The following is a 24,577-nucleotide window of genomic DNA, read 5'->3' on the forward strand; positions in this document are numbered from 1 at the left end:
CTTTTTGTGTCGGTGAGCTTTTATTCAATGTTTAGCGTTAGGACTGGCAAAATGTAAGGACCCTTGACGTGGGTTGCCAGCTTACATATTGTGGCCCCAATATAAACCAATACCTTACATACATTGATATGGTTTTTTTGCACTTTATCTTGCAGGGTGCAGTCGGACCAAGATGGCTCTGTAAACTATTGGCCTCTGTTCGCACAGCATGCATTTTGTAGCACTGTGTGGCCCGCATATATGTGCGTGAGTAATAGGCTGTAAACCAGATGCTTTGCATTGTTTGTGTGAACAACGCCACATACAGACTATTATCTCTTATCTTTTTGCACACTAATGCCAAACAGCCAACACTGGATTGAAAGTGTTTTTTTCATCCGTATTTTTTGCACCTGTGTGTTTGCCATCATTTATCGGGTCCGCTGCACCCTGCAGTGCATTTGGTTGGAGGCTTCAGCAGGTAAACATCTCTGCATTTTTCTCTGTGACTTTTTTCAATTTTTTGGAGGATTTTTAAGTCCTCTTTTTGTGTCAGTGAGCTCTTATTACATTTATTTCAGCTTGTTGCTAGGGCTATTTCAGCTTGTTGCTAGGGCTATTTCAGCTTGTTGCTAGGGCTATTACAGACTGTTGCTAGGGATATTACAGGCTGTTGCTAGGGCTATTACAGGCTGTTCATAGGGCTATTTAGCTTGCTAGGGCTATTACAGGCTGTTGCTAGGGCTATTGCAGCTTGTTGTTCGGGCTTTTACAGGTTGTTGATCGGGATATTACAGGCTGTTGCTCGGGATATTACAGGCTGTTGCTCGGGATATTACAGGCTGTTGCTCGGGATATTGCAGGCTGTTGCTCGGGATATTGCAGGCTGTTGCTCGGGATATTGCAGGCTGTTGCTCGGGATATTACAGGCTGTTGCTCGGGATATTACAGGCTGTTGCTCGGGATATTGCAGGCTGTTGCTCGGGATATTGCAGGCTGTTGCACAGGATATTACAGGCTGTTGCTCGGGATATTGCAGGCTGTTGCTCGGGATATTACAGGCTGTTGCTCGGGATATTACAGGCTGTTGCTCGGGATATTGCAGGCTGTTGCTCGGGATATTGCAGGCTGTTGCTCGGGATATTGCAGGCTGTTGCTTGGGATATTGCAGGCTGTTGCTCGGGATATTGCAGGCTGTTGCTCGGGATATTGCAGGCTGTTGCTCGGGATATTGCAGGCTGTTGCTCGGGATATTACAGGTTGTTGCTCGGGATATTACAGGCTGTTGCTCGGGATATTACAGGCTGTTGCTCGGGATATTACAGGCTGTTGCTCGGGATATTGCAGGCTGTTGCTCGGGATATTGCAGGCTGTTGCTCGGGATATTGCAGGCTGTTGCTCGGGATATTGCAGGCTGTTGCTCGGGATATTGCAGGCTGTTGCTCGGGATATTGCAGGCTGTTGCTTGGGATATTGCAGGCTGTTGCTCGGGATATTGCAGGCTGTTGCTCGGGATATTGCAGGCTGTTGCTCGGGATATTGCAGGCTGTTGCTCGGGATATTACAGGTTGTTGCTCGGGATATTACAGGCTGTTGCTCGGGATATTACAGGCTGTTGCTCGGGATATTACAGGCTGTTGCTCGGGATATTGCAGGCTGTTGCTCGGGATATTGCAGGCTGTTGCTCGGGATATTGCAGGCTGTTGCTCGGGATATTGCAGGCTGTTGCTCGGGATATTGCAGGCTGTTGCTCGGGATATTGCAGGCTTTTGCTAGGGCCATTACAGATTGTTCCTAGGGATATTAAAGGCTGTTGCTAGGGATATTAAAGGCTGTTGCTAGGGATATTACAGGTGGCTGCTAGGGATATTACAGGCTGTTGCTATGGCTATTGCAGACTTTTCCAGCTGATATAAGGAGCTGCTAAGCGCATGTAGGAGGCCTTCTGTACTGTCAGATATGTACATTAGACCCACAATTACTCATCTTTTCCTATATTGAGTAGGATGTAAGCAAATGGCGAGATCTGCTCTCATGCTGCCACTCATCGCCATTAACCATGTGTTGTCTCTCCTGTGTAGGGTCTGGCAGGAGTCCGTCTCCCTAAAAGAATTACAGAGGAAAGGAGTGTGCTTACTGAAGCTGCAGGTAGCAAACCAAAGCACGGGGCTGTACGGACGCCTCCTCGTCAGCTTTACACCATGGAAGTATGGCGCCGAGTCCGTGCTACCCACTAACCGCTTTGGCTCAGGTAACACTTTTATGTACCCGGCTTCAGATGTGCATAATTAAAAAAAATAAAAAATAGATATTTTAGAATCAACACTGAATCAGGTCGGCTCTGTTCACATTTGTGGTCGGAGTTCAGGTTTTTTATTGCCATTCCTTTATTCTGATCCTCTCAAGTCACATTTCAAAGGAGTCCAACAACCTGTGTTGATGCAAGTGGAGTTCAGTGCAGGCATGTCAAAATGTTGGGCCCTGATGGACGGGAGAATGGCCATGGCGTTTGTTGCCATGGAGATGCATAAGTCCGCATGGAAGCTGTAAACACAAAATCATGTGCGAAGTGCAGTGGGTGCTTTTTTAATTATGTATTTTCTTTCTAGTGTTTTGCACCTCTTCTTTGTTTGTGCCATATTCATTTTTTCATTTGCATATAAACAAGGAGAAACAAGAGCAATCAGGTACAGTTCATAAATGTATTATTAGAAGTCCAAAAAATAGACCAAGTAACCACAAATCACCACAAAAAAATCACCAAAATGAGACATATACAGGGGAAAGACAGAAAAGAAAAATAAAGGGGCCACAAATTGCAACTGCCCGGCTATGCAAACATATTAATCATTTAAAGTGCTTGTGCAGTAATATATCACAATAATAGTAAAGTAAGGTCCCCAGAGATCTCAAACTCGCTGCATCGCAAACAGATTTTTACAAAGAGAGGAGGCTTACCGCAGGCAGAAGTAAAAGGGGTCGTCTAACACCCAAATTGGGGTCCTTTTATCTCTTATGAGAATGGGGACCTTATCTTACTATTATTGTGATATATTACTGCACAAGCACTTTGAATGATTAATATGTTTGCATAGCCGGGCAGTTGCAATTTATTTTTCTTTTCTGTCTTTCCCCTGTATATGTCTCATTGTGAAGATTTTTTGTGGTTATTTGGTCTATTTTTTGGACTTCTAATAAATAATACATTTATGAATTGTACCTGATTGCTCTTGTTTATATACTGATTTTTGAGTGGGTACGCACTGTTAGCATTTTTTGATGGGTTACTTACAGCCCTATTTAGGACATGAATATGTCACTGAGGTATGTTCATCTATCTTTTCATTTGCGCTTTTTTTAAGTTAGTTTTATGTGGTCGTCTGTTTTGGGGATTTTTAGTTCGTCACTTTGGGCAGACTTTAGGGTTTCCAAATGTTGTCACTTGATTTATTTGCAACTCTTCGAAAATTTGTCACATATTTCTTCCAGTCCACCCTCCTTCAAGTGACTTTATGAAGCACTGAATTTTTGGTGCACTTTTTGCAACATTTCAGCAAAACCTGTGACTTTTTACGCTGCAAAGAAGCAAAACCTGTTAATGACAAAAATAACAAAAATAAAGAGTGTGTTTGAGTTTGCAAAAAATTTGTGAACCCTGCTCCCCATTTTGATGAATGCACTTTTTATACTATATAAACAGCACCTGTTCAGCTCTTTTACATCAATCAGGTAAGCAGACATGGTAATATGCCATCTCTGCCTTATGTGTGGGGTGTCTGGCTGTGACTGACTTCCAGCTTCGCACTCCCGAAACATCACGATTTTGTGTAACTGCTTACTCTGCAGTGACATTTTTCAATGTCACTGCAGAGTAATCTGCAGACCGCCCATAAATATTAAGTCTATGGATGGACTGCAAGTAGTTAAAGGAGTATTCACAAGTTATTACATTTCTTTAGTTAGTTATATAACATGAAAATAAACAAGTGACTTGCTTTTTCTATCTGCTTACATTCACCTTCTGTGAGAACTTTTGTCTTTCATAGTGTACAGCTCAAATCCATTTAGCTTGGCCACGCCTGGCCGAGAGTGCTCACTAATTACATCTCGGGAGATTAGTTAATGCTTAACATATGTCAGCTCTCAACAGCTCTTTCATTTCTATGCAGAATTTAGCTGCTCATCTCTCACCCCACCCCGCCCAGTTCCCAGCTCCTGACTGAGTTGTTTTATCAGTCATGTAAAATCACAATCCCTGGCACCCAGCATCACAGCTCTCGCTTTCCTGAGCCATATGCTTGCTCAAATGCCCTATTATCTTTTTGTGTAAATATAGTTATAGCAGTGTAGACTCCAAAACAAACCACTGATAGCTGAATGTGTTACAGAACTTATGCTGAGCTTTATAGTTCTACCCCAAAGGAAATATTATTTTTTATACGGTATATAGATAGATATAAATATGTGAGTCAGATATATAATAATTGCTTTGGGTGTGTAGATTACTGTATATGTATTTTCTTAATAAATTATTTACTGAAAAAAAAATGGTGTGGGGTCCCATTTTATTAACCAGCAAAGGGAAAGTCGACAGCTGGAGGCAGATATTTATAGCCTGGGAAGGGGGTAATACCCATGGAACTTTCCAGGCTATTAATATCAGCTCACAGCTGTATACTTGGCCTTTACTAGTTATTAAAATGGGGGACTCCCCCCAAAAATGTTGTAGGGATTCCCTATAATTAAGAACCAGCAAAGGCTAGGCAGACAGTTGTGGGCTGATATTAATAGCATAGAAAGGGGCCATGGATATTGGACCCGTCCCAGACTAAAAACATGAGCTCTCAGCTGCCTCAGAAATCGCACAGCCATAAGATGCACCAAATCTGGCACTTAGCCTCGCTCTTTCCACTTGCCCTGCTGCAGTGGCAAATGGGGTGATATTATTGGGGTTGATGTCACCATTGTGTAGTCAGGTGACATCAAGCCCAGGGGTTAGTGATGGAGAGGCATCTATAAGATGCCACCATTGCTAACCCATAGTCAAATTGTGAACAAAATAACACCTGCAATAAAGTCCTTAATTTGTATGACACAGACTCCTTTGTTGACTTTAAATTATTTTTAAAATTAACCAAAAACACTTATACTCATCTTACGCCCCATCCTCTGAAGCCAATGTCCCCTGTAAAACAATTAAAATAATAAACAGCCATATTCTTCATCTGTCCGCTGAGAAAATAATAATCCAATTGGGCCTCAACGAGTCTATCTGCTACATCTAGACGGCAAGCTGCATTGTTGCATAATGCTACTATACAGCATACCATCCAGCAGAGACACTGAGCTGCGTGTGCTTGTTCAGCTCAGTGCCTTGCGGTGTTGTGCTAACATTGAGCGAAGTTCATATCCAATTCATTAACTGAAAGTTTTCACTCTTTCGGCGCCGTCAGAAAGGTCATCGGAGTTCAAAGCTCGCACTGACATCAATGGGTGGAGCTTAGTTCACTGCCTCTGAACTCCGATGCCTTTTCTGATGGCATCGCGAGTGTGAGAATGTTCTTATGCTCGCAGTGACGTCAGTGAGTTCAAAGGAGTTCATTGGATATGAACTCCGCTCAACTTTAGAATGTCTCTGGTGGATGGAAGGCTATATAGTTGCATCATGCAACAATGCAGCCTGCCATCTAGATGTAGCAGAGCTAGACCCGATGCTGGCCAATTGGATTATTATCTTATCAGCGGGCATGTGAGGAATATGGTTGTTTATTATTTTAATTCTTTTACAGTGGACACTGTCTTCAGTGGATCGGACGTAAAGTGAGTATGTGTTTTTGGTTAATTTAAAATAAAAAAGGAGTCTGTGTCATTTGTTCAAATAAAGAACTTTATTCTGGGTGTTAATTTTTTTAGCAATTTGACTATAGGGTGTCTTATAGACACCTCTCCATTACTAACACCTGGGCTTGATGTCACCTGACAATACAAAGGTGACATCAACCCCAATTCTGTCACCCCACTTGCCATTGCAACAGGGCAAGTGGATGGGCATTTTTGGGGCAGCTGAGAGCTGATGTTTTTAGTCTGGGAGAGGACAATATCCATGGCCCCATCCTAGGCTATTAATATCAACCCACAGCTGTCTGCCTAGACTTTTCTGGTTATTAATTATCGTATAGAGGGATCCTGCCTCATTTTGTTTGGAGGGGTCCCCCATTTTAATAGCCGGTAAAGGCTAAGTATACAGCTGTGAGTTGATATTAAACATCTGCCCCCAGCTGTCCGCTTTCCCTCTGCTGGTTAATAACATTTCTGGGGATCCCATGCCAGTTTTGTTGAAAAATAACTTATTTAGTAATAAAATACATGTACATTAAGCTACACAAGCACTGTACTACTGTAATTATATATGTCTTTATATCTTTCTATTCTGTTCTGTCGGGTCACGCTGTGATTTTACAGTACACAGCACATGAAATGTCGGGTTGTCAAGGTAGTAGGTGTATAAAAATCGGACAGCAATCTCATTGTCCGAGTGCTATATGATTTTTTTTTTCTTGCACCCATTCACTTGAATTGCCGAGCCTCTTCTGAGATATAAGGATAATCCCAGCATGCTGCAATTTTTTTCTCTGCCTGATCTGAGCAAAAAATCTCAGCTGAGCAGAGACTCATAGAATAACATTAGGCCGGGCGCAATCTGAGTTTTTTTTTTATTGGATTGCATTTGTCCGTTTTTCTCACAAATGAGTATAAGCCCTAATATTTCAGCTCTGCTGTCACTGGAGGAGGAGAGCCCGCCCTGCCAGAAATCAGGAACCAAGGAGAATGCAGTGTTTTGAACTGATCAACAGATAACTTAAAGGAACCTTCACACTAAGCGAGGTCGCTAGCGAGATCGCTGCTGAGTCACAAGTTTTGTGACGCAACAGCGACCTCAGTAGCGATCTCGCTATGTTTGACACGTACCAGCGATCAGGCCCCTGCTGTGAGATCGCTGCTCGTGTCGGAATGGCTTGGACCTTTTTTTTGTTCGTTGAGGTCCCGCTGGGTAGCACACATCGCTGTGTTTGACACCTTACCAACGACCTCGTTGACGACTCAGACACCGACACATAGGCGTGCATTTGCATTGCCTTTTCCGCACCCCTCCGCTCCGATTTGTGGTCGCTACTGCATTGTGATTCGCGGTCATGCCTTCAACAGAAGGCGACATAGTAGCGCTTCCATCCTAGGTGTCAGAAGAACCATTGAAGAATAGATAAATCGAAGAGGAGTCGCAGGCCGGAGAACTCTACAACGATCTGCAAACCACCATGCGGTCAGGAACAAAGGACGGAAGGGCTATTGTGTCACCTCATAAGGCAAGGCCGCCACCAATCAGAACGCAGTAGCGACCACCAATCGGAACTGAATGGGCGCGGAAAAGGCAACGCAAATGCACGCCTGTGTGACTACAACGTCACACAGGACGTCCCTCATCGAGGTCTGAATCGTCATAATAGCTGCCATGTGACAGGGTCACAACGACATCGTTCTACAGGTCGCTACAGTTCGCCGCATCGCTGCTGCGTCGTTGGGGAGATCTCACTGTTTGACATCTCACCAGCGACCACATAGCGACGCAGCAACGATCCCTGACAGGTCGTATCGTTGTCGGGATCGCTTTAGCGTCGCTCAGTGTGACGGGGCCCTAAGAGTAACCATTTAAGGATAGGTAATCTGTGCTAAAGTCCTGGAAAATAAAGTCTGTCATGCTGTCAGCATGTTAGAAATTCCTTGCATATAAAAAGTATAATTGGAGCCATGTCTTCTTCAATCTTGGTTGCAGGCGATATTGTTGGACTCTACGACTCTAGTGCCCCAAAAGAAGCCATCGCTACAGGGATCGTGTCTGGCATTACACAGAAGAGTATCAGTGTGGCCTTTGATGAAGCTAATAGTGAAACATTAAATCTGGGCAGCGAGGCCAGCTATAGGCTCCTGAAATTAGCCAATGATGTCACCTATAAAAGGATCAAAAAGTAAGAACAGTGGGATTCTTAATGGTTTTTCTGGAAGCTTTTTTAGGCTCTAAATAATGGAGTGTTAAAGGGAACCTGTCAGCAGGATTGTGCACAGTAACCTCCAGTGTCAGGTCGGCGCCTTTATACTGATTACAATGATACCTGGTGATGGGATCCGTCTTGTGGTTGTTGCGTAATCTGTATTTTCAGTTTTGAGTTAATGATATGCTCGTGCTCTGGGGCGGCCTATGGGGGGCTTCATGTGGTGCTCTGATTAGGTATTCATACTGATAACTTCTACAGGTCACTGATCCCTCACGGACCTGCCCCCTAGTTTACATGATGAATATTATATGTACATACTGGAAAAAAACTGAAACCTGCAGGCAGGCGCCAGCCGTGTCCCCTGCGCTGCAGCATAATCCCATGGTAACTGTGTTAATAAATGTGCTTGTGGTTATCCTGATAGTATAAAAAAAAATACATTTTAAAATAGCGCCTGTGCAGTAGCAGCTATTGGTGTATATAGAGGTGATCGCCGAGAGCTGCTACTGCGCAGGCAGCGCCATTTATTTTCTTCTCTAGCAACACGGTGCCACCGGTGCCTGCGCAATAGCAGCTCTCGGATCATCTCTATATACAGCGATGGCTGCTACTGCACAGGCGCAGCGGGCACCATTTTAATTTCTTTTTTTTTTTTTAACTCAAGAGAACATAAAGCACATTTAATAACTGCACGGTAACCATGGTGCATCACAGGCACTTGCCTGCAGAAGGGTTTTTTTTTTTTTTTTTGCAGTATGTACAGGTATTCATTATGTAAACTAGGGGGCAGGTCAGTGAGGGATCAGTGACCTGTCAGGAGCCATACTGGCGAATATCTAATCCGCACCACATGAAGCCCCCCACAGGCCGCCCCGGAGCACAGGCATATCATTAACTGAAAGCTGACAATAAAGATTACACAACAACCACAAGACGGATTCCATCACCAGGTATCACTGTAATCAGTATAATGGCGCTGACCTGACATTGCCTGTAGGTTACTGAGTACAATCCTGCTGACAGGGTCCCTTTAAAGGAAACCTGTCAGGTTCCCCCATGCCCTCCAATGCAGCATTCACCTATGTATGAGCAAATTCCCTGCCTAACCAGCCCTGCATAACATTGAGTGAAAACAAGTTATAAAAACACCTTTTAGCATATCCCCTTTTCCTATGCTAATGAGGCTTTGACTAGTTGATGTGGCATTAGTTCCCCAGACTAGTCAGCCCTCTTTTCATGTTACCACACCTCTGTGGGCATGATAACATAAACTGCATAGGTGGCGTCATCACCACTCATGCAAATCTCGCGCATGCACGCCGCTCTTTCCAGTAGTGTCGCTGGCTCCAGGGGTGCGCTTCCCGGCTTTGGAGGTGCTCTGCGCATGTTCAGAACTTTAGAATATGGCTTCTGGTCATGCGCAGTGCACACCTCTGAAGCCGGGAAGCGTACACCCGGGAGCCAGCGACACTACCGGAATGAGCGGCGTGCATGCGCTAGGTTTGCATGAGTGGCCACAACGCCCAATCGACTAGTCAAAGCCCTCCTTACTTTAGGGAAAGTAGACATTCTAAAAGCTTTTTTTTATACCTTCTTTTGACTCTGTCACATTATACAGGGCTGGGTAGGCAGGGAATTTGCTCATACACAGGTGAATGCTCGGCTTTGGAGGGCATGGGGGACCTGACAGAATCCCTTTAACGGAATGATTCCTTGAAGATCTGATTCCATGAAGAACATCTATCAGTGATTCACATTCCATTGATCATAATACAATTCACCAATATAATATTTATTATGGCTCCAAGCAGGCATTTACCTTTTTGCAGATTGGATCCTTTTTTATTCCCAGCGTTTGTTTTGCTGCAGGGCTTTGACTGCGTTGAGTCAGTATCACTGTGGACCTGCCAGTGACTTGATAGATGTCCTCTTCTGCTCTTCTCAGCCTAATGGCATCAGACCAGGTAAGATTATCTTGTAAGGCTGGTTTCACATTTGCGTTTAAATCCGCAGCGTTTAAAACGCATCCGCAAGTGGTGAAAAAAACGCATGTAAACGTGTACAAAGGCTGCGTTTTTTAGACTTATGCGTTGTCGCATGCGGTTAAAAAAACGCCGCGTTTGTATGCGTTTTTTCCTGCGTTTGCGCTTTTGGTACGCATGATGAGAAATTTCACAAGCTGGTTTTTGTTCATTCTGCTTCACAAAAATCGGAATAAAAAGCAATCAAAAATGTCACGTGCCCGAAAATGTTACCAATAAAAATGTCAACTCGTCCAGCAAAAAACAAGACCTCACATGACTCTGTGGACCAAAATATGGAAAAATTATAGCTCTCAAAATGTGGTAACGCAAAAAATATTTTTTGGAATAAAAAGCGTCTTTCAGTGTGTGACGGCTGCCAATCATAAAAATCCACTAGAAAACCCCTTATAAATAGAAATCAAACCCCCTTCATCAACTCCTTAGTTAGGGAAAAATTTAAAAATTAAAAAAATGTATTTATTTCCATTTTCTCGTTAGGGTTAGGGTTAGGGCTAGGGTAAGGGTTAGGGTTAGAGTTAGGGTTTGGATCCCTATATCACCTTGATGGTGGCTTAGGGTTAGGATCTCTTTATCACCTTGATGGTGGGGGGTGGCTTATCAGTGTCTAGACTTGTTTTTCTCTATTGAAACGCATGCGTTCAAAAACGCAACCAAACGCATGTGCTTGAAAACGCATGCGTTTACATAGACAGCAATGCTTTTTTTTTACACAAACTGTGCGCAATCGAACACATGCGTTTCCTGGCGGCAAAAAGACGCCTCTAAAATTACTACTTGGTGCATTTCCATGCCAAGCCGCAAGCGACAAAAAGACGCATGCGTCGTCAAACGCGGCAAAACGCGAACAAAAAAAACGCATGCGTTTTTAATGTTAAATATAGAAAAACACGACGCATGAGTGTATATGGGGTACAAACGCAGCGGCAAAAAACGCAAATGTGAAACCAGCCTTAAAGGGTGAAAAATAGGAACATTTGTAATATGTCTTAGCAAAGAAATCTGCTTCGTTCTCCTTGAGGACACATCATTCATTCTCAAAATTATAATTCCTTGGGTAAAATCTGTATTACCATATTCCAGCTGCTGCCGTAAACCTTCACACATTAAGCCTAAACGGTTCATTTTCAGTCTTGTGTTCCGTTTTTGTCTCGTGCCTTCAGGACCGGTGGAATTTCTCAATCCAAGCTTGGACAATTCACAGAAGGAGGCTGTTGTTTTCTCCCTCAATCAGAGAGAAGTTGCTATTATTCATGGACCCCCTGGTACCGGCAAGACAACTACAGTGGTGGAAATTATGTTGCAAGCTGTGAAGCAAGGACTGAAGGTGAGAAGAACGCTGTCGCTGCAGTTATCAGGACATTGCGTTCTGGGTTGTCCACAGCTCTGCTCGGTAATTTCATTCTGATTTCTAGCACTTTTCATTAGGACACCTGCGGTGAAGAAATTTCAAAAATGTTGTTTGTTGGAACCTCGGTCGTAGGCGATGACTTAGCCTGGTAATTGTATGTTCTCACTAAAGAGCAAGTGCTCTTTTAGTTGACGGCATGGCTTTAATATATTGTCTGGGCCTCAAAGGCAGCCCTTGATCTCTCAGAGAGTGGCACAATCCAGCTAACCAAGGACTTATCATGATCTGTAGTCCTATGTAAGCTGCAGCCCCCAGGAAATGTTAGTGTGACTTAGAGGTCAACCTGAGAGCCAATACTTACTGACCAGACCACGGGCAGCAGCAATCAGACACTGGCCCAATTTCTTCAGCCAGGTAAGGTTTGCTCTGAATAGCTGCAGTGTTGCCGGCTGGGGACCATGCGGCTTTGGTGACTAGTCCAAGAGGCCTGTCCCCCACCCTGCTCTTCCTGAAGAGAGACCCATCAGTTTATGGGGGTAGGGTGGGGAGAAGCAGTCCAGGACTGGCCTCTTTGACTAGTCACCCATTCCACATGGTCCCTCATCGGTTTTATATGTACAGTATATTTTTTTTTTTTCACTATGGGGTTGGCCAACCATAACTTACCTTCTATTCTATAGGTGATACATTTCTGATTATTGGGGTTCGTACTGCTAAAACCCACACAATCCCTAAGATGGGGCCATCAAGTCCCCACATTTAAACGGAGGAATGGTCAAGCAATCACACTCCATTTATTATCTATGGGACTAATGGAGACAGACAATTCATAGTGTATTGGTGCCCACATGCAACCATCTCTGCAGCCTCATTCTTAGATCGGTGGGGGTCTCAGAAGTTGGATCCTCAGCAACCTATCCTGCAAATAGATGATAAGTTGTTGTGGTTGGCCAAACCCTTTCACTTATATTTTATTTATGCCTTTGTTGAGAAAAAAGAGCCAAACGTATACTGCGCTATTGCATGCAAAATATTACATTTGCTAATTTCTAATGTTATACACTAATAATGCCTAAAAATGGGATGTTCATCTTATGCCAAAATGATAGATTCTGTTTTCTACACGGAGAACATACGCCAATGAGTTGCTGACATATACAGTACATTGATTTTTTTAATGTTTTTGCAGGGATTGAGGTCTCTTATATACTGAAAAATATTTTAAAAAATGGTGGCATGCAAGGAATAAAGCAGCATGAGCGGTATCATCCGGCGTTATTGGATGATTGAGTCCACGCAGGGCTGTTTTTTTTTTTCAGTTCAGTTTTGCCATATTTGTTACAGAAAACTGCAGCACAAATGACGCCAAACTTTGGCATTTCTTCTTCTTTTCCAAGGTCCTTTGCTGCGCTCCATCTAACGTAGCTGTGGACAACCTGGTGGAGCGGTTGTCTGTGTATAAAGAGAAGATCTTGCGCCTCGGTCACCCGGCGAGACTCCTGGAATCCTTGCAGCATCATTCCCTGGACGCGGTTTTGGCTCGGAGTGATAACGCACAGCTCGTGGCTGACATCCGAAAAGATATTGACCTGACCTTTGTAAGTGTATGAAGAGGTTCTTGAGTAAGTCAAGGTTCTTGAGTGAGTGGAGGTTCTTGAGTGAGTGGAGGTTCTTGAGTGAGTGGAGGTTCTTGAGTGAGTGGAGGTTCTTGAGTGAGTGGAGGTTCTTGAGTGAGTGGAGGTTCTTGAGTGAGTGGAGGTTCTTGAGTGAGTGGAGGTTCCTAACTGAGTCGAGGTTCCTGACTGAGTCGAGGTTCTTGAGTAAGTCGCCACCCGGCCTCCAGTTCTATCACACTTTTCACTATTTCGAGTAATCTTGTTTTAATATTTCTGAAAATATATAATGTTTACTATCCTATTCTGTTATTACGGGGCCATTGCTGGAGTTTCCTGCTTTCGCCCATTCTTGTTTATCGATGGTGTGTTTGCTCTTATTAATCACAGTATTGCTATAGCTGATGTGTCATTTGTCCTATCGTTTCATTTTCTTCTCTTCCGTCTGCTCTAATGACATCCCATTAGGCTTTATTCACATGCAGCAGATTTGTTGCAGTCGTTTTTGCAACTTAACCCACATAAATGGAACTGATTTTGTTTCTGGAGCAAGAACGTGGATTTCTACAGCTGGCATTCAGATGGAATCTGCAATATGTGAATATAGCCTTAGAGTAAGCGTCATTCATTTTTATTTCATCAATCTATAATACACATGATAATAAGCAACTTTGTAATCTATCTTCTCAGAGAAATCTGCTTCTTTCTCCTCCCGGACTGATCATTCACTCTCAGTTCAGGGGTAAGACCTGTATTCAGGGAACACAGATGTTCACATTACTGAGATAGGAGATGGCAGTTGGTGCTTTTAAAATTCTATGAATCTTGAAGAAGGAGTTAGAGGCCGACACAGGCATTCTGCAGCAAGATTTACAGTTTTCCATAGATTTTTATGAGTGAATGCTAATCATCCTTTCCTATCTCAGTAATGGGAAAATCTCTCTTCACTGAATAAGCTACAGACAAATTGGAAGAAAAACGGAGAAAGATTTTGGCACAGCCATCCCGTGATTACAAGGTAAATTCTTTATTGGGAAGTAGTTAAAACATTAAAGGAGAGGCTTCATACCTGACGCGTTTCTGGTGTTTGGAACACCTTTAGTCTTGGCCTATGACTAAGGGTGTTCCAAACACCAGAAACGCGTCAGATATGAAGCCTCTCCTTTAATGTTTTAACTACTTCCCAATAAAGAATTTACCGTACCTATTAATCCCGGGATGGCTGTTCCAAAATCTTTTTCCGTTTTTCTTCCAATTTTCCTCTGATCACCAGTGGAAACGGCTCCCTCAGTAGGAACTCCAGATTGATTCCTACTGGCGTACTTCCAATGTGGTAAACTCCTTTGTCCCTCTCCCTCCTGCGTTCCTATTGTTAACCTACAGACAGCGTCAGGTTGGCGCCGTTATACTGATTACAGTGATACCTGGTGGTGAAATCTGTCTTGCGGTTGTGGTTTAATCTCTATTGTCAGATGCTGGTGCTCCGGGGCGGCCTTTTGGGGCTTCATGTGGTGCTGATTAGGTATTCATCTGTATGGCTTCTGACAGGTCACTGATCCCTCACTGACCTTCCCACTAGTTTACATAATGAATACCGGTATTATATATATATGTTATATATATTGAAAAAAACAAATCAACTTCGGCAGGCGTCGGTGGCATCGCCTGCGCTGCAGTATGATCGCATGTATAACATACTATTAATTATTTTTTTGCTGGTATAAATAAATTCAGAAAAAAAATCTGTCTCAAAATGGCGCCAGCCGTGCCTGTGCAGTAGTGTCAATCGGCGATCCGATAGAGGTCACTTGCTAGGAAAAAAAAATTGTCTCCACTTAGATGGCGCTGGCGGCCCCTGTGCAGTAGCGTCTATTGGATCGCCGATAGATGCTATTTGAGACAGAATTTTTTTGTAATGAATTTTATTTATACCAGCTAATAAAATAATTTAATGCATATTATAGATGCGATCATGCTGCAGCTTTTTTTTTCCCCACATATATAATATTCAGTATATAAACTAAGGCGCAGGTCAGTGAGGGATCAGTGACCTGTAAGCAGTCTGCATTATGAATGCCTAATCGGAGCAACACATGAAGACCCCCACAGGCCGTCCCGGAGCACGGGCATATCATTAACTCAAAACTGAAAATAAAGATTACACAACAACCACAAGACAGATTCCATCACCAGATATCGGTGTAATCAGTATAACGGCGCTGACCTGACACTGTCTGTAGGTTACTGAGCACAATCCTGCTGACAGGTTCCCTTTAATGGAGAAGTTTGAGAATAAATGATAAGTCCAGGAGACAAGGAGGAGAAAAAAGGAAGATTCCTTTAATAAGATGTATTAAAAAGATTCTTATTATCACATGTAATATTGATTCATGAAAGAAAAGAAAACTATGGTTACTCTAGAAAGGAGTTTTCTGTTGTCATAGTTTAAGGCCTCATTCACACGCCAGGTTTTTTTTTTCACGTACAAGAAAAACTGACCCAAGTTTCACAAGTGATTTTGATCAAAGTTTCATCAAAGTTTTTTTCAGAGTTTGGTCTGAGTTTCATCAGTTTGTCTCATAAGTAAAAAAAAAAAAAAAAGTTTCTCCACCGTCTATCTAACCATCCAGGAAATCCGAGTGCGGCCCAACTTGTTCACGGACCCGTAGACTTGCATTGCCTATTTTGATCCGATACTTGGCTGACAATTGGACGTGTCTCCTCTATTTTGATGGGTGATCCCTGGTTGGCACATCATCAGAGCTGCGCTGGGTGCTCATTCCGGTAGCTAAGCCAGCCCCCTTCTCAGTCTGCAGATCAGCTGTGATGGAGAAGGGCACTGGCTTATCTAGCTGAGCCGTCACACAGCCCCCGTCACACAGAGCGCAGATGACAATCTCCCGGGACAGATGGAGAAAGTAGAGCTGACACGTCTGAAAACAGAGGCCGTCATTGGGATCTCCGTGGACATTTCGAAGTAAAATGTAAGAAATGAGCTGGAGCCAATCTTGGTACAAGTGCAATGTGTAGGAGCACAATCACACTGTGGCCGTTAGCAAACATAACCTGGATAAAAACAGATGGGCAAATGCCCTGCACTAAGTAATAGTACATGTAAATAGGGGCTTCGTTGTCGCTATTTTGAAAGCAAGAACGCCATCCCACTGCGCCAAGGTGTATCTAGTCAGGATGGTCCTATTTTAGAATTTTATTTCCGATTTACCGTATTTGGAAATAAATTTATATTGGTAAATGTAAAATATTTGTAAAAGCTGAGTCCCTGTTTTAGATTGGGCAACTCCTTTAATTAAAAAAAAAAATAAAGTTATTGTATCAGATGTTATATTTTTGTATGAATGTAAACCCAGAATATTTGATAATTCAGCACCTGGCGGTTCCCATTGGCAGGGATGCCATTTATGATATCTGGGCTTGATACTTTGGAGCGGTCAGGGCCCCTTTAAAGGTCTAAACTCCATCTATTACCTTATTAGTTAGATTACATCCAGCACATAAATACATTACTGAATCTGTGCGCCACCCTAGGGGGATGGAAGGAGGAATAATGCCACCTTTAGGGACACTTTAATGCCCAATGCAATAAATTAAGAGAGTATCTGGGGAGAGGGAAATGAGATGAATCTATGTGCTCCACGTTTGCCCATTACTGGCTGTTAAGTATAGGGGTGCGTGTTCCTTGTAGCGACTTTTAGCTGGTGTATGGCTGGTGACCAATAAGTGTAAAATGTCCCATACAAATGCCATTAAAGACCACCAAACCCACCGATATCAGCAGGATCGACCAACAGTCTAATGTTTATGGGGGTCTGCCAACTCTACCCCGACAGATGATGTTGGGGAAGAGAGTGATCCGGCCTGCTGAATCTCAATGTCCAATCTTTTTAAGGCTGTGTGCACACGTCAAGGATTTGATCCAGACATTTCTGCACCGTTTCTGCATCACTTGGCAGGAAAAACACTGCGTAAAATAGGCAGATTTTTGCTGCTTTTTTAACATGCTTTTTTGGTGCAGATTATTTCCCACTCATTAGTATTGTCACAGATGTATCAGAGGCTGCAGACCGTTTTAGTGCATCTGTCTGCAGAAGGTCTCAGCAGTCTGCTTTGCAGACTTCTGCTTAGTCCTTCTGACTCTAGGACCCAGTGGTCACCTCCCCCAGCTCTAATGGTCACACCTGGATCTGGGTGTCTATAACTCCCAACTTGCTGTTGGGAGTTGCGTGTGATATTTCTATTTGCATTTCCCTGTTGAGGCTTGGAGCTGCAGCAGTCGGCAATCGGACTCTTTGGAGTTTGGAGGATGTTGGTGTTTCTCTCTGAGTCTACTCAAGCTAAGTGTTCCCTTGTTTTGTGTATCCTAGCCGTCTTTAGCGGTAGTGAGGATTGACTAGCGCTCATCCTTTCATTCCTGGTGCAAGGCTTATCGCCAAGGTCAGTCAGGGATTAGGTATCCTGCTCGGCGATAGGTGCATAACCTATATAGGGACGATAGGGCAGAGGGTGACTTTAGATCTGCCTAGGGGCCTCCACTCCCTCCTTCCCTAGTGTTTGGTTCCCTTTCCCTTATCCCTTCACGTTGCACTTAGCCTTTCCTACACGTTGCTTGACAAGTATGGGTGAAATCTACAGCAAAAACACTGAAAGAATCGACACATGGCAGCTATAAATCTGCAGGGGAAAATAAGCAATGTGTGCATGAGATCTGTGCAGAAAAAATTGCAACAGAAATGCCTCAAATCTGCAACGTGCACAGGCCCTGAGAGGAGGTACGAGGAGAGAAAGGAGCTTCCACCTGAGGCAGATACTGTCTTGTGGAGATCACATGGGCACTTGGCCTTGTGTTCCTGTGTACTGAGATGTCTCGGAGAACGAATATTTTGTCAAAACTTATTTAATGTTTATGAGGGGTCTCAAGCCCCCTTTAATGGATGTACTGTCAAACTGCAAAATAGCCAATAAATGCTGCAGTGGGAGCAAGTACCTGCAGTGGTCCTTAAGGGGTTAAGAGCCTGTGGCTCCTGCACTGATATACCATCATATTCTCCAACGGAACAAGACATTTTCATCATTTGATTTTATGATTTTTTTTGTTTGTATCCTTTTATTTAAAAGGCAAAAATGAAGAAACTGCAGAACCGAGATGAAAAGAGCAACTTCAGAAGCGAGATCAGAGCCCTGAGAAAAGAGCTAAGGGAGCGGGAGGAGGCCGCCATGGTGGAGACATTGAAAAATGCCAACGTCATCCTGGCCACCACCACAGGTCAGTGAGACTCGGCGGCCGAGGACCATCTGTTCTGCCTTCATCAGATTTTCTGCTGTTTCTCGAGGACGTCTCACTGGTATCAAGGCCTATGATTTACACAGTATGCCGCTAATGCTGCAGCATGGCTATAGAGCGTGCTTCTGTGAGTCATCTAAAACTATGCTACAAAATGCACTCTCCAGAAGGCAATGGCATAAATAGCAATTCCTTACTGTATTGCACAAGCTAGCAATAAATCTTCAAGGATGTTCTCAAATGTAAAGGGAATCTGTCAGCAGTTTGTGTATGTAATCTGAGAGCAGCATGGTGTAGGGATATCATGTGTCACCTACTTGGCTGCTTGTTGTAGTTTCAATAAAGTTAAAGGGAATCTGTCCCCCCGGGGACGTTTATGACTTATTTATATGGACATACAGGCGATAGAAATGTCCTACCTGTATACCTCATATCAGTGGTCTTTTTCAAAAATCATCTTTTATTTCTGTATGCTGATGATTTCTTCCAGGCTTCGGGGCGTGCGATGCGTGGAAGGAATCCCTGCCTCCTGTCCTCATTTGCGTACCACCCCCCCCTCCTGCCGGCCCACAGCTATGCCCTGGAATAGCGCGATTGTACAGTAAATATTCCGCCGTTTTATGGGCATTGGTTTCAGGGTTCTACGGCGCTGGCGAGTCACGGCTACTTCCGTTGCAGTGACCTCATGTGAGGCGATAAGATGCTCTACCAACCATGCATACATGGGTGATAGGGGCATCAGAAACTGTATGGTTCCTAACTGCAGTGAGGAAAGAAGTGGGGAGAGTACCTTAGCACCGCGCATGCCGGCGTCTGCGCAGAAGAACGCTTAAGCCAATGCCCATAGAAGGGCGCAATAGGTACTGTACAATCGCGCTATTGCAGGGCGCAGGCTCGGGATTCCGGGGACACCATTATGCATCACGGGGCACCGGGGTGCTGATGGGAGGGGGGTGGTATGCACATGAAGACATGAGGCCCAGATTTCTTCCAGGCACCGCATTCCAAAGAGCCTGGAATAACTCAATAACATACAGAAATAAAAGACGATTTTTCAAAAACAAGACCATTAGTATGAGACATACAGGTAGGACTAGGGTAACAAATCTATCACCTGTATGCCCATATTAATAGGTTATACACGTCCTGAGGGGTGATGGGTTCCCTTTTATGTTTTATCAGCAGGAGATTATCACTACAGGACTTGGCGTCTCGTGCCATGTAGTCTTGCTGCACTGTGTTGACCCTCCCCCACCACTGATTGGCAGCTGGACACTGTTCATAGGTAGAAATCTGCCAATCAGTGGTGTGGGCGGGGTTATACAGAGCTCAGCATTCAGAGAACTGCTAGATCTGCAGCAGAAAAAAACAGCAAGCAGCCCGGTAAGTGACACACAGCTGTAATCAGGATTCCTGTCTCTACATTATGTTGCTCTCAGATGGTGTAATAAAAACCTGGTGACAGATTTCCTTTAGGGCATGCAGTATTGAGGCCAGCTGCAGCCTTGACATTCTGATGATTGGTGTGGGGGTCTTAGGCTATGTTGAAACGCAGTGTTTTTGCTTTTTTTTCTGCTGGAAAAACTTGCTCTATTGGCAACAAAGTAGCTGCTTACAAAAAGTAGGTTTTGCTGTTTTTTTTTCACTGCATTGTTGCTGCATTTTTCAGTCTTGGCATGCTACTAGAGTTTAGTGCCTGTTGTTCCTGAGTTTTTTGCATAAAAAAGAAGCAAAACCTAAACCTGATACCTGCGGTTTTGCACTTATTGCTTGCTGTGGGTGAAAAGATGCTGCAGAAACGCTGAAAGAAGTGACATGCCTCAGTTTTAAACAACTCAGCAGTTTTTGGATGCTTTAATGGTCGCGGTCGGACCATTGCAGCTAATGTACATGTGTGGTTTCCTGAAGCAACAGGAAGTTAGAATCTAAAAAATGCCCCAGTGGCCAGTGAGAGAACTGCAAGATTTAGCAACACAAAAATCTGATGTAAACAATGAGTCATTTTCTGATCATAGCTTCCTTTTAAGGCGGTTGCAACTCCACTTTAATTATCTCCTTCATGATTGGGTGGTATTCTGATTTTACTATTTTTTTTCCCCTTTCAAGAGCCATAATTTATTTTATCTTTCACCCATGTGGCCATACGAGGGCTTGTTTTTTTTGCAGGTCGTGTTGTAGTTCTGTATGACGCCATGCACTTTATGGGGGAAAAAATTCCAAGTGCAGTGAAATGGTGTAAAAAAAAAAAAAGAACCCTCATTTTTTATGTTGTGTTTTTACAGCCTTTATTGCAGGATTACAGTGCTGATAAACTGCTAAAGTTTTCTTTTTTATATTTTTGCTGTGTAATTCTGAACATTGTAAGAAAAGTAATTGGTTCAGCTACCCCTCGATTGCCATTGCAAGTCATCGGTGCACAGGCAGACAACCCTGCTATTTAAATGCCATTGTCAGTGATACTTGAATCTATACATCAGGGCATTCATGTATAAAAACCAGGGCTGTGGAGTCGGTAAGCCAAACCTCCGACGACACCGACTCCACCAAAATGGGCTCCAACTCTACAATTTGGTGGAACAATTCAGATGCAGTTGAAGTTCAGACTTTCAGCTTTTATTTGAGGGTATCCACATTAAAATTGGATGAAGGGTTTAGGAGTTTCAGCTCCTTAACATGTGCCACCCTGTTTTTAAAGGGACCAAAAGTAATTGGACAATTGACTCCAAGGCTATTTCATGGACAGGTGTGGGCAATCCCTTCGTTATGTCATTCTCAATTAAGCATATAAAAGGCCTGGAGGTGATTTGAGGTGTGGTGCTTGCATTTGGAAGGTTTTGCTGTGAAGTAAACATGCGGTCAAAGGAGCTCTCCATGCAGGTGAAACAAGCCATCCTTAAGCTGCAAAAACAGAAAAAAAAACATCCGAGAAATTGCTACAATATTAGGAGTAGCAAAATCTACAGTTTTGTACATCCTGAGAAAGAAAGAAAGTATTGGAGAACTCATCAATGCAAAAAGACCTGGGCGCCCACCGAAGATAACAGTGGTGGATGATCGCAGAATAATCTCCATGGTGAACAGAAACCCCTTCACAACAGCCAACCAAGTGAACAACACTCTCCAGGAGGTCGGCGTATCAATATCCAAATCTACCATAAAGAGAAGACTGCATGAAAGTAAATACAGAGGGTTCACTGCACGGTGCAAGCCACTCATAAGCATCAAGAATAAAAAGGCTAAAAAACATCTAAAAAATCCAGCACAGTTCTGGAAGAACATTCTTTGGACAGATGAAACCAAGATCAACCTCTACCAGAATGATGGAAAGAGAAAAGTATGGCGAAGGCGTGGTACAGCTCTTGATCCAAAGCATACCACATCATCTGTAAAACATGGCGGAGGCAGTGTGATGGCGCGGGCATGCATGGCTGCCAGTGGCACTGGGTCACTAGTGTTTATTGATGCTGTGACACAGGACAGAAGCAGCTGAATGAATTCTGAGGTATTCAGAGCCATACTGTGTGCTCAGATCCAGCCAAATGCAGCCAAACTGATTGGTCGTCGTTTCATACTACAGATGGACAATGACCCAAAACATAAAGCCAAAGCAACCAAGGAGTTTATTAAAGCAAAAAAGTGGAATATTCTTGAATGTCCAAGTCAGTCACCTGATCTCAACCCAATTGAGCAGCATTTCACTTGTTAAAGACTAAACTTCAGACAGAAAGGCCACAAACAAACAGCAACTGAAAACCACCGCAGTGAAGGCCTGGCAGAGCATCAAAAAGGAGGAAACACAGCGTCTGGTGATGTCCATGAGTTCAAGACTTCAGGCAGTCATTGCCAACAAAGGGTTTTCAACCAAGTACTAAAAATGAACATTTTATTTTAAAATTTTTGGCACGTGTTAAGGAGCTGAAACTCCTAAACCCTTCATCCAATTTTAATGTGGATACCCGCAAATGAAAGCTGAAAGTCTGAACTTCAACTGCATCTGAATTGTTTTGTTTAAAATTCATTGTGGTAATGTCTATAACCAAAATTAGAAAAATGTTGTCTCTGTCCAAATATATATGGACATAACTGTATATATATTGCTGCTGCTCGAAACTTTTTGCCAGTGAAGGCAGTGGGCAGCGCATGCGCAGAGTAACAACAAGGGGGATAACTTAAAGATACCACTGCGCATGCACCGCTGGCGCCAGTTTGTTGCAGACCATGTTTTTTTAAATGAAATTAAATGAAAACTTCACACAAAGATTACACATAAAGGCCAGATATATTTTGCACCACTGGTATCACTTTAATCAGTGTCCCAGCGCCAGTGTGGCCATGTGTGTATTTTACTTTGCAAGATCCTGCAGGCCGGTTCTCTTTAATAATGAAAACCAGCACTCGCCTCTTTTATCCCCATGGATCCAGTGCAGATGCTCTGCTGTTTCGCCGGTTGTACGCTTCATCACTGTCAGCTTATAAACTAAGACCGCCAGTGGCTGTCAGAGTGTCTGCGCTGGATCTGTGGGGCCTGAAGAGCTGAGTGTGTTCTCATTATTTTACTTTTATTGCCTATTTGTCTTTTCAAGGAGTCGGATGACCCTTTTATCATTTTACTTTGGACTTCTGAAGCCTTCTTGCCTTACGAGTGAGATTTCTGACTGTACAATCCAGAATATTTGATTTTGTGACCACACTGTGGGTAGATTACATCAGAAAGTACGAGCTATAGGGGAAATGTATGAAAATTGACACTTCATACATTAGTGTGGACCGGCCGATATGTGTGGCCCTTACACATCCTCCATGGCTGTCTGTGCACCATGGCTCATGGCTGCTGCAGACTTCAGATGCAATGTACCCTTTCTTCTAAGCCCTATGCTCTTTTTGAAAACGTGCAGGGGTCAGCGCTACTGATCAAAACATCACAATATTTGTTGCAAATACGGCTTTGACCCCAATTTTCGGGCGTACAGGGGATGATAATGAATCCACATTACCAGATCGTAATACCACATTTTAGTGCACACCAGAGATATGCAGAATATATCAATATCTCGACAATAGAAATATGTCTGATAAGTTTTTTACATTTCTTAGCTGTATTTTTTAGTTCCTGTAGAAGACTGGAACTGAACTGAAGCTGGCAATTGCTTTATTGCTTGTTTTATACATAGTGAGGAACAAGTTCTCCTTTGGCTTGGCTTTAGTACAAGTGCCAAGATGGAAGACATGGCGGCCTTCACCAGTACTCTGGCCAAGGGTGTACCCCACATAATAGCAGCCAATGCGGCCATTATGGCGCTATTGAGCTGGGGGGGGGGTCCCAGGGCGGAGCGGCACTAACCCCCTTATTTCAATGGAATCTGTATCCTCAGGATTCAAACAGCGTTGACTACAATGATGGAACAGGGAGCCCTCAGCCTCGGCGCAGCAGGTACAGTGACGTCACCTGATCGTGCCTGCTGCATGATCCAGACAATTCTCAGACCCGACCACCACAAAGGGCATTTCCATCCCATCTATATATATAATCGTCTAAGGCAGGGGTCCCCAACTCCAGTCCTCAAGGCCCACCAACAGGTCATGTTTTCAGGATTTCCTTTGCATTGCACAGGTGATGCAATTATTACCTGGGCAAGATTAAGGAAATCCTGGAAACATGACATGTTGGTGGGCCTTGAGGACTGGAGTTGGGGACCCCTGGTCTAAGGGGCACTTCCGTCTGTCTGTTTGTCTGTCATGGAAATCCCACGTCGCTGATTGGTCGCAGCCGGCAGGCCGCGACCAATCAGCGACGGGCACAGTCCGGCACTGTTAGTGCCCCCTCCATACTCCCCTCCAGTCAGTGCTCACACAGGGTTAATGGCTGCGTTACACCGCGTTATGCCGTGGTGTAATGCAGTCCGATAACGCTGCTATTAACCCTGTGTGACCAACTTTTTACTATTGATGCTGCCTATACAGCATCAATAGTAAAAATATCTAATGTTAAAAATAAGAAAAAAAATAAAAAATCATTATATACTCACCTTCTGGCGCCTTTCCCGCTTATCGCGATGCTCCGGGCCATGCATTGCGGTCTCGCGAGATGATGACGTAGCGGTCTCGCGAGACCGCTAAGTCATCTGGGTAATTTCGCAATGCATCGCTGGGAACGGAAGGTGGCGGCCGCATCGCGCGCATAGGGACAGTCACCATCTTGTTCTTGAGGGAGGGCAGCAAACGCCTCCAGAGCTTTGCCTCTC

The 24,577-nt window shown here is 43.8% G+C and overlaps 1 protein-coding gene across 1 annotated transcript in view; it reads left to right on the forward strand.

The window, feature by feature from the left end:
- IGHMBP2 (immunoglobulin mu DNA binding protein 2) overlaps positions 1–24,577 on the forward strand; it is a 75,851-nt gene that overhangs the window by 3,447 nt on the left and 47,827 nt on the right. Inside the window, exons 2-7 of the mRNA XM_069739331.1 lie at positions 2,061–2,230; positions 7,811–8,003; positions 9,900–9,994; positions 11,236–11,399; positions 12,821–13,021; positions 18,170–18,317. Coding sequence (XP_069595432.1) covers positions 2,061–2,230; positions 7,811–8,003; positions 9,900–9,994; positions 11,236–11,399; positions 12,821–13,021; positions 18,170–18,317 — 971 coding nt within the window. The remainder of the gene's footprint in view (positions 1–2,060; positions 2,231–7,810; positions 8,004–9,899; positions 9,995–11,235; positions 11,400–12,820; positions 13,022–18,169; positions 18,318–24,577) is intronic.

This window comes from Ranitomeya imitator, chromosome 9 (genome assembly GCF_032444005.1).
Source record: "Ranitomeya imitator isolate aRanImi1 chromosome 9, aRanImi1.pri, whole genome shotgun sequence".
In the NCBI taxonomy this organism is placed as follows: Eukaryota; Metazoa; Chordata; class Amphibia; order Anura; family Dendrobatidae; genus Ranitomeya; species Ranitomeya imitator.